The sequence below is a fragment of the Ambystoma mexicanum genome, chromosome 1q, assembly GCF_040938575.1.
Source record: "Ambystoma mexicanum isolate Mex_15411 chromosome 1q, UKY_AmexF1_1, whole genome shotgun sequence".
Lineage (NCBI taxonomy): Eukaryota > Metazoa > Chordata > Amphibia > Caudata > Ambystomatidae > Ambystoma > Ambystoma mexicanum.
Genome location: NC_090922.1, coordinates 757,830,292 through 757,841,359, shown reverse-complemented (window position 1 = coordinate 757,841,359; position 11,068 = coordinate 757,830,292). Strand labels below are relative to the sequence as shown.

The 11,068-nt window shown below is 44.6% G+C and overlaps 1 protein-coding gene across 2 annotated transcripts in view; it reads right to left on the bottom strand.

Moving 5' to 3' along the window:
- Window positions 1-7,688: 7,688 nt before the first annotated feature.
- The window catches only part of RGS13 (regulator of G protein signaling 13), a 106,396-nt gene continuing 103,016 nt past the window's right edge, over window positions 7,689-11,068 (bottom strand). The window contains exon 5 of one of the 2 annotated variants that reach the window (XM_069641346.1): window positions 7,689-9,103. In XM_069641346.1, the coding sequence (XP_069497447.1) occupies window positions 8,924-9,103 (180 nt within the window). In that variant the 3' untranslated portion in view covers window positions 7,689-8,923. The remainder of the gene's footprint in view (window positions 9,104-11,068) is intronic. The other variant, XM_069641345.1, reaches the window with a different exon arrangement.

Sequence of the window (11,068 nt, the reverse complement as noted above, 5' to 3'; positions counted from 1 at the left end):
CTGGCTAAACTCACTGAGAGGCCTAGTAGATTGAAACAGAGAGAATAGAAAAGTAAAACCCAGAAGGAATTGAATGACATTGGAAGAGTGGCACAGAGATGTATAAATGATACACACATAAAATTGATTAAAAAAAATTGAGGCAGCAAACAATTCAATGCAGTTGGTGCACAGGAAATGTTAAAACACCCACATTTGATATTAAAAGTACACTCCAAATTCGATTTGAAGTGAGGCAGCAAACACTACAGGATGTACAGCTGCCTTTCCATATTTCCCACTAACCGTCTCCCAGTCCCTCTTTTCTTTCAAACCCACATGCAACAAGGCCACCACAATGGCAGACCCCTTTACATTACATTTCGGACATCTGTGGGGAGACACCTAGCTTTAGCCAGTACACCAACTTTACTTTTGATGATCTGCCCCAATCTAGCCACACTTTCTGTGTTGATGGTCTATTGATTGGCCTCTGGTGTTGGTAAGGTGTGGCTGTCAAACCATGATGAGTTACCATTACTACTTGTGCTTCTACTTGTCTACCCTTAAGTAATGTGACTATGTCCTGTGCATGCTATTTTAAAGCCACAGTAATGGAGGGAAGGACTACCTTACAGCAGGGCTGAGAGCTACCAATGTGAGAATGAATTGGACTCTCCCCACCACCAGGGAGCTGCCAAGATGAGTATGCTTTAGGTTCTCAACTCTACTTGAGAGCAGTTTATATGAATTATTTGTTTTTAGTTCTCTCGATAGCCAGGTTTTCTTAAGCTGACTTCTGCTCTTTTTCGTTGTGCTGACGCAAGTGGGCCCGCTGTTGAAAATCCTGCGTGGGCACGCTGCGGGATGACCTTGTCGGCAATGTTAGATTTAGGCCTGTGAGCTCTGCAGTTAACGTTACATACAATGATGGCGCATCTCAATAAAGCGCGACGGCGTAGGGTACAGATGTATCGCTTTTAATCATCAGGCGCAAACTATCTCTAGGGCGGGAGGCACACCTTCAATATCACGTGGGTTACAACCCACAACACAAATCAACAGCAAGGGGACGGGGGCCTGCCCTTCACAAACATTAATAATAGAGAGAGGACGTTAGAGTGACCTGCAAATAATCACAAGTTCATTTTGAAAGATTGAATCGGCCCTCGCCACACTCACACTACTCCAATGCATCCGTCCACCACACCTGGCACTCCTCCCACTCCTCCCCACAACTCCAGCAACCCAAGAATGGTTTCAGCATAAGAGTGCTGGCATTTTAAAAATAAAATCTTCCGTGGGCCTGATAAGCTCCACTGGAGGGGAAGGGCATTGTAATGGGCATGGCATATGAGTATTTTGAGCATTGCAATAGCTTTCCCCCTTACAGGATCCTGTTTGTTGTACCCCTGGGTGACGTTAAACCTTGCTTTAAAAGTTCACGTAGTTCACGTAGTTCACGTAGTTCACAAGACTTGACTCACCCAAATGTTGGGTGGTTCGGAATTGTTGCTTCAATTAGTTCACCCAAGCCTACTTTTTACTGCAGCGTTTTCTATTTTTCTGTTTTTGTGGTATTGTAAGGCGAATGGGTTCAAACAAACACACGCCACAGAGGTTTTCCCTGTTCCGTTTTGTGGGATTCCTTAGCGCAAGAGGAGAAACGTTGAAAGAAAGGCATTAAAACGCGCAATATGGTAAAGGGCTTCTGAAAGTGTCTTCCCAAAGAGCTTCTTTCGATTTGTCTTTTTGGGTACAACATGCATATGGAAGGGGAAAATAGCACAAAAAAAAAAAGAAAAAAGATTCATAAAAGAGGTTCTTCAATGGATTGCTGAAAGGTGGAGTGGACTTAAAGGAAATGAACAATACATGCACAATATACAATAAAATGTCACAAACAGGGCATGTGACACAGATAGACAGAAAACGTTCACGCTGGCTACAGCACCCGTTTTTCTGTCTCTACCCACGTGGATAAGTCGTGTTCCTCCCTTTAGCAGCGAAGTATAACCAACAGAGAACCAGGAAGTTCGGAGAACTTTTTATCAGGCCACCAAATGGACAGCCCCAGAGGATTGGAGATTCCAATGGGTTAGAATCTGTAGAATGTTCTGTAATATGTTAGGAAAGAAAGTGTCCTGCACTGGACACGTTGCAAACTAGTGTGTCACAAACATCCCAAGACTAAGAAACGTCTATATGTGTCTCAAAAACCAAAGTAATACAACACAATAAATTATCAGAAATGTATTAAACACCCCTTTCAAAGCTAATTCAATCTATGCTCTTGTGCTAACACATGTGTAGTAAACTCTTGCACAGATGACAGAGGCGTGATTACTGGCTGGATGTCTTTTATTGTATACGGGGCATCTGCCGGGAACATGTAAGTAATAAAGAGCCAGGCAGCTAGGCAAACGTGCCTAATAACTGCTGCAGGGCTGTGGAACTAAAATGTCTCGTGATGCAAGCCCCCAGGCCCCAATCTCGGAGGAGCCAGCAAGACGCGTCCTGCCGCGTCCTCTGATGCTCCCGTAATGCGCGCGAAGCGCACGGGGGCAGTCCTCGCTGCCGTGGCGAGATCTCGCAAGAGTTGGTAACTCTCGCGATATCTCTACACACCTCCCTTTGGTGAGAAAAAGGAAGTTCATTGCAAAACATAGTCACTGTATCTCACCGGTCTTCTGTGCTCTCTTCTAGGTCGGTCACCCTTTCCAGTGCGATCTTCCTGTTGCTCCTGTTCTGGTTCGGGCATGGGTGATTCCGGTTCCATCTCTGTTTCTTCCCTTTCTTTGTCGTTTCTCTCGGGCTCCCGTTCTTCCCTTCGCTCATTGTCTATTCCTTCTTCAGCATGTGGTCTCTCCGGGGTTCTTGCTCTTTCTTGTCTCTTCTGATATAGGGCTACTCTTTCCAGATTCCATGTGCGCCCGTCCTCGGTGCGGACATGGTTTGTTCCCCTGTGAATCACTTTGGTGGGTCTGCTGAACCGAGAGCCCGTGATTTGGTCTTTTTTCGGTAGTCTTATTTTGACCCAATCTCCCCCTCCAATGCCTGACGCTTGCTTGGTTCTTCTTCTTTGGTCACTCCACGTTTTCATGCGTGCCTTGCTGTTTTCAATTCTCCACACCACTTCTTACATGTCCACTGCTTCATCTTCTCTTACTTTGGATAACCATGGTGGTATGAGCGTGGAGGCTGTACTCCTCCCTCTCAACATTCGAAACAGGGATATTTGCGTGATTCCGTTTGGAGTGAGTCTGTGGGCCGCTATGGCCTCCTTAGTGGTTTTTAGGGGGTCCATTCCAGATGCAGTGGCTAGTTGGATTGCTCCCTTAATGAACCTGTTGGCCCTTTCAACAAGCCCATTGGCTTGGGGATGATACAAGGCTGCCTTCTTTTGGCCTATATTGTGCTTTCACAAGAATTGTTCCATGTCCCGTGAGATCAGTTGTACCCCATTGTCCGTTACTACTTCCTTGGGGAGGCCTTCTCTTTGAAAAATTTCAGTGAGAACTTCAATTACCGTCGCTGTGGTAATGTTTGGGACGAACTCAGCCTCGACCCACTTGGATAGGTAATCAACCAGCACTATGCCGTACCGATGTTCTGGTGCCATCGCTTCCAGGGGTCCTATAAAGTCTATGCCCACTTTTGACCACACTGCTTCTGGTACTTCTGTGGGAATTTGGGGTGCCTGTATGAGTTTCAATCTTTTGTCGCTATTGAGGCACTCATGACACCGCTCTATCATGGTGCGAATCTCTTGGTCCATGGACAGTCACCAGAAGGCCTCCCGGACTCTGCGCCGGGTCATCGTGTTTCCCAGGTGACCAGCGTGGGCTCTGCATAGAATGGTGCTCCTCATGCCTACGGGTGGGAATATCTGGTCCGTCTTCATTATTATTCCGTCCGTTTCAGATATCTCTTCGGCCACCTTCCAATAGGGTCTCATACCTTCTGGCATCGTTTTTTCACCTGGCCACCCTTCCTTGATCCACTCACGGATTTTTGCCATGGCCGGGTCTTTTCCGTCTTCTTCCAGACAATGTTTTCGCTGAGTTCCATATAATCAGGTGCTTTTATATCGGTGATGGATGCCACGATGCATTCTCCTTGTAGAAACGTGGTGGCCTTGTCTTTACCTTCTGGCAATCTTGACATGCAGTCTGCCTGCGAATTCTTCCATCCTGAGATGTGCTGCACTTCAAACGTGTACTCCTGCAGTTTTGCTGCAATGCGTGCCAATCTGGGTGTGGACACTTTAGTACCTACCGGGCTGAGCATGTGGATGAGGGGTTTGTGGTCTGTCACCAATTTGAATTTCGTGCCCCACACATATGTTCTAAAATGTTCTACCGCCCATGCACATGCCAACATTTCCTTTTCTATGGTAGAGTAGTTCTGTTCTGCCGAGGACAAAGCCTTCGAGGCAAAGGCTACCACATGCTCCGTGTCCCCCTTCTTCTGCGTAAGAACTGCTCCTAGTCCGTATGCACTGGCATCCGTGGTGATGACTGTATCCCACTCTGGGTTAAATGGCTGTAAACACGGCGCTTCCATGATGTGCCGTTTTATACTTTCAACCGCCTTCTTCTGGGGTTCTTGCCACAAAAATACCGAACCTTTTTTGAGTAGGTCACGGAGTGATGCTGAGGTTTCGGAGAACTTGGGGATAAATTTTGCGTAATACTCCACCAGTCCAAGAAATGATCTTACTTCGTCTTTGCTGGTGGGTTCCGGTGCTTTTATGATTGCATGCATCAAATTTTGTTTGGGACTGATCCCTTTTTCTGAGATTTTGCACCCCAAGTATTCGACTTCTTTCGCTTTGAATACGCATTTTTCATGGCGTAGCCTCACCCCTGCTTCTTGCAGCTTGATCAGGACAGTTTTCAATGTGGCATCATGCGTTTGTTCATCCCCTCTGTACACAAGGATGTCGTCCTGGAAATACGTGACATTTTTGACCTTTCGTAGCAAGACATCCATCATGCGTTGAAAAGCTGATGCTGCCGACGATAAGCCGAATGGCATCTTGGTGAACTGATAGGTGCCAAATGGTGTGATGAATGCTGTGAGGGGTTTCGACTCTTCATGCAATTGTATTTGGTGATATGCGTTTCTCAAATCCAGTTTTGAGAAAATTTTGGCTTCCTTCATCAACAGAATGAGTTCATTTATGCTTGGTAGTGGGTAGTTGTCGGTGATGACCTCTAAGTTTAAACTGCGAAGGTCGATACACACCCTTAGCTCTTGTGAGTTCGGTTTCTTTATAAGCACTACTGGGCTCAGCCATTCTGATGCTTCAACTTCTTCAATGACACCCTCCGCTCTCATTTTGTCCAATTGATTCCTGAGAGTGTCTCTTGCGGTAACTGGCACAGGCCTCACTCGATGTTTGACTGGGTCGGCATTCTTTTTGAGCATTATTTTATGGACAAAGCCCTTGATGTGACCTGGCTCCTCCGAGAAAAGTTTTGGGTAGTCACTCTTGACAATGGGCCCATTCCTCGCGCAGGCAGACAGTACCTGGTCTTCTGTGCTGGGGTCCAGTTTGATTTTTAGCTTGTCTTGGTCGTCCCATCCCAGTACTGCTGGGCCTTCATGGCTGAAATAAACTCTGGTGGTGGTTTCTCTTCCTTTAAACTCCACCTTCCCTTTGATATATCCCAGTAGTTCAACTGACGCCCCACCAAAAACTGTGGGTTTGTGTCGTGTGGTAAGAACTTGGACCTTTTCTTTTCCCACCATTTCCTTGTATGTCCATAGGGGTATTATGGTGAGGTCCGAACCAGAGTCCGCCATAACTCTTGTTTCTCGACCGTCAATTTTGATTGTGCAATGGGGCTTTTCTCTTCTTGCCCTTGTGCTGTTTACCATAATGACTGTGGGTCTCCCCTCATCTTCTGAGGACGATTCTCACTCCCTGTTGTGATCCGTATTTACACTGGTAACTTTCTTGTTTCTCCACCGACACACCAACGAGAAATGGCCAATGTGTTTGCAGATGGAGCACTCTTTGTCTCTGGCTGGGCACTCCCTATCGAACGCCAGGTGTTTCGTGCTGGTGCACCTGTGGCATTTCAGAGGTTCTTTCTTACCTCCTCTCCCCTCTCTCGTGTCTTGTGTCTGTCTTTCTTTCTTTGAGTGAAATGTGACTGCTTGGATTTCAGCAGAACTCTGGGTTCCCATGAGTTCTTTTCGTCTTCCCGCTGTCTCTTCAACCGCTCTGGCAATTTCGATCGCCTTCTCTAGTTGTAATTCTTTCTCCACAATGAATTTATCTTGTACTTTTCTGCTATTGGTGTGGACTGTCAACATATCACAGATGAGGCTCTCAGCATTGTTGCCGAAACTGCACAGCGCCGCCAGTTCCCGCAGCTTGGTGACGTAGTCGTCGACTGGTTCAGATATTTCTTGTCTGCGGGTGTAAAAGCGTATTCTATGCAACACCGTGTTTTCTTTACTGGCAAATCTCTTCACTATTCTCCTAACTGCCTCCTTAAAGACGTCATCGTTGTCCCCTGCCACCGGGATCGGGGTGAGGCTCTCAAACACCCTCTGCCCTTCTACTCCTAGGGCATTAAGTAACATAGCCCTATGACGTGCCGCTGAAAATCCCGCCCCTCCTAGCGCCTCTACATACGTCGTGAAAAGGGGTTGCCATTGCGGCCACGGGATGGCAGGTCTACCTGGAGTTTGCAGGAAGGGGGGTGGCGGCATCGCTCCTTGCATGTTCCCACGTGGGTTGCAGTGGTGATCCTCGTCGCCAATTTATGTAGTAAACTCTTGCACAGATGACAGGAGGCGTGATTACTGGCTGGATGTCTTTTATTGTATACGGGACATCTGCCGGGAACATGTAAGTAATAAAGAGCCAGGCAGCTAGGCAAACGTGCCTAATAATTGCTGCAGGGCTGTGGAACTAAAATGTCTCGTGATGCAAGCCCCCATGCCCCAATCTCAGAGGAGCCGGCAAGACGCGTCCTGGCGTGTCCTCTGATGCTCCCGTAATGCACGCGAAGCGCGCGGGGGCGGTCCTCGCTGCCGTGGCGAGATCTCGCGAGAGTTACCAACTCTACAACATGCTTTGAACTTTGTATTCGTCATCAGGGCTTCAAACCCTTCTTGGAACCTCATATATATTCCCTAAAGTTAGTATTAAACTCCTTCTCAACTTACATAATGTTCCAATCTGTATTTATGCTGTTCTAGTTCAAAATGTTGTAGTTACTTGGTCCCTTCTCTACTGTGGCTTGTTATCCATGCAAGCATTCTTTACACAAGGCCCGGTTTCCCCTTCAAATTACAAGGATCTAGATCCCAGGGTACGGATACTAATGTCCACATGAAATGATCTTGTTTTTGATTGTCCTGCCAATGCATTCCTTGCATTCCAAATCTCGAGCTGGGTTTTAGGCTCCATTTTGGGATGACAATGGGTTCTGGGAAATCCTGCACAACAACCACATATCTGGCAATATTCAGCTTAGCCTGTGAGGTTGTGTAGGCAGGGGTTCACCCAGCTCTATTTCTTCATGCCGTTTATAGGGGCACATTCTGCATGCCTCTTCTTTACACATTGATAGGTTTTGCATACTCTGTGACATAACTGTCAGCTTTAGCAAAGTACATAGTACATGCGTTCTTCTCATCCATTTACCAATCTACCTAAAGGCATTTACTGATCACAATCACAGAGGGACACCTTATATTTCTTTACTTTATAACTTTACATCTGTGCACATGTTACACATTTATTTTATAACTGTGTAGCTGTATATAAGGTAGAACATGTCTTTACACATTTATAGTTAACCAGACAATGCATTTACTTTACACTTGTACAATATCTGTTTTATCTTTTTCACTTCAAATTTTGATTAAATAAATAAGGATCTAAAGTGTCGGAAACCTGTATACAGTGAGACTTAAAAAGATAACCAAACATGAACTACTTGTGTGTTTTATGAGAAGAAGTAAACGTTCACCATTAACAGTGATAAATGAGCAGGAGGGCAACATAGATTTTATCAGACAAACATGAACATAACTTTGTATTGGTCTGAATAATTGAATGAATAAAACATGATCTAGGATTTGAAAAACAAATATAAGAATAAAGAACAAATGAAGGAAGCAATGAGTCATACTCATTTTTGTACAAGCAAATCTATTTCCTCTATATCTATGAGTAGGGATTTGCAATTGGCGAGTGCAAGAAAAATCATTGCTAATCGTCATGTTCTTTTAACTTAGCACTCACTGGTAGAAGCAGGGCAGTAGGGGTAGCAGGCAATCAGGGAGAACCGGTAAAGTCAGGAAACAGCCAGGTCCATGGCTCTTTTCCCCTAGATTTGGATGTCCTGAAAATCCCCTTCACCTATCAGATTTATTTATTAAAAAAGGTTCTTCAAAACTAAAATGTTTGGAGCAGATATGTTCACTGAGGGAATTTGCAGACCATTCTTGGGTATGTTGCAGGTTTTGCTCCGTAGATTCCTGGAGCAGTCAGTCTTTGTGTCATATAGAAGACCAGTGAAATATCATCTCTTCTGCCTTTTTAGGGGCTGTAGCATTTCTTTGGTGAAGCTCTGTAGACTACTATGGGTTGCAAAAGTGCCGAAGGGCAGAGGCAGCTTCATGTAGCCCTTAGTAGGATCTTGCGCCTCTCCCCATTTTAGATGTGGCCAACATACAGGTCTTTAACTCCACAGTTGCAAACATTCCATTAAATTCCAATGTCTATTTATTCAATTATCTACCAGATCCTCCAGAAATAAATACATATATATTCACAGAGAAACACTCACATCTGTTAATGTGCCATAAGAGTTTGGAAGAATGTTGTGATGCACGTAATCAGGAGACATATTAAAAATTAAGACTTAATGGATCCCGCTGAGGAAAGTCACTGTAAATGTTAGAAAATGTTCTTTTAAGTCTGATGGTTATATCTGCTGATAAAACCCTGGTAAATTGATGACTGTAGAAACCTGGGGTAGGAGTCCCTCTCCATGTGGTGGTAGACAATCTTCTGGGCATCTTCAAAGCAGTAAGGAGAGGAGTCCTGAAGCTCCTGGATGATATCTTCTCTAGTTGGGCTGTCTATGTTAATCTGAAAAAATGTAGATTTGAAGTTATATTGAGGGTTGACTTGTTCTACAAGTGAATTTCTATATGTTGTATCATTCTCGATGCTCAGAGAAAATGGTGGTGGTTCATATAGACACAAGAAACAACTAGGGGTTACTGGTTGAGTGTGCTTGGATGGATCCATCATTCCTGCATGCATGGTTACACCTTATAGTCTCTTCTTTGACGGCTCAAAGGAATACATGGTGCTGTTACTTTCTCCATTAGGGAAATGCACTTTAAAAAATACATTGAAACCACCGTCAACCACCCCATACATACCAGTGTCCAGATTACCTTAACATTGCAGAAGTGCTAAAAATTGAAAAAATGCACCAACAACGTTCTAATTTCCTCATGTCTTGCATGAAGGCAAGGTTAAGATGATCTGGTTCAAAACTGTGATGTTTGCTATTTCCTGACACTCTGTGTGGGGTTTAAATCAATTGCTCCAAAGCTCTGTTTAACCTTTGTCAAAAAGAGCCATTCACAAATATTGTATCTACAGCCAGGTAGAATACACTCTAATAATGTAGTGTTCTGACTATGCTCTACCACATTCCCAGAAAGACCACAATGATTTAACATATTGACAATTTTGTTGACGTACTATATAAATGTCACATGATATAACATATAAAACACCTTAGACATTGACTCTTTTCGGTTCCCTTCCTCATGCTCCTCCTTACCTTCTGTCTTTTGAGAGATACTGAGAGATACTGATAGTTCGGAGGTACTACACAAGTAAACAGTAAAACAATATGGTCCTCTGTGTGGCACACGTGAGGCTTTCTTAGTCCTCCCATCTCTTATTTCCCTTGCCTCTCAGCATGATGATCAGGACAGCCTGAGGACAATATGACAGACCTCTCGACTGTAGTAGTGCACATTTAACTGCCAATTCTTCTCTTGAAAGACAATGTGAAACAGTGGTTGGGTTTTGCATTGTAGGTTATGTAGGTGATTCCGGGGCTGGGAGGTTTGGGGGGGCGAGGGTGCTAAGATGTTGACACGTAATGTTTATCGAGACTCCTTTTGCACTTCAAGGAGATTCCATTTGCAGCAAAGCACTTCACAAATGCAACACAATATAACAGAGCACTTGCTGTGGAAAGTGCTTCAAGTGGGGTCAATTTCCTACAAATTAATGTGTATTTTGATGCAATCCTAACTTGGTTTGTAAAGGCTGAATGAAGGATCCCCAAGTGTATCAGCTGCCCCTTCTGCATTTCTTTTGCTTGTAGAAAAGGGCCCTGGTTTGTGCGTCCATTCTACAGAAAGCTGATTTTTGCTTCATATGCATTTACTTCATTTTGGGTCTCAACACTGACCAGGTTCTTGAGCCAGTCCCAGCATACTTGGAAATCCAACAACCATAGTGGCCCTGTTCAGTCCTGTACAAAGATCAGGTAGTCCAGTAAGCTGGTCTGTTTTTATCAAAGATATCTGGTGCCTTTCTATTGCCACCTGTTAACCTAACTAGACAACTGCAGATCAGTCCAGTGGTTGCAAAGGGTGGTATATATGTGGCTTATGCCGAGGAACCCAACAAACAACTAAGAAGGCTCCGGCCACCATCACACCCCGGAAATCAACAAAGGATTGCCAGCAAGGCCAAATGACTTCAAGTGTATCAGCCTCAGGAATGTATTTCCAACAGTTAACCTACATACTGAAGATCAACTTTACATGGACGTATCCTCAGCGCCTACTATTTAGTAATACTGAACTAGTCATGTGTGGCTAAAAGCCCTCTAATGCCAGACCTTAACTGGTGTTATCAATGTTGTCCTCAAAGTCTCCCTCACAACTCTTTGACCCTGGCACTGCAAGCTGGTTCTAATTTAGCATTAATAATTATAACTGGTCACTAGTGCCGGGCAATGTAAATATGCAAAGGTTAGTCTACTCATGAAACTAGGCCCACAAAGAGTATCTTAAATAC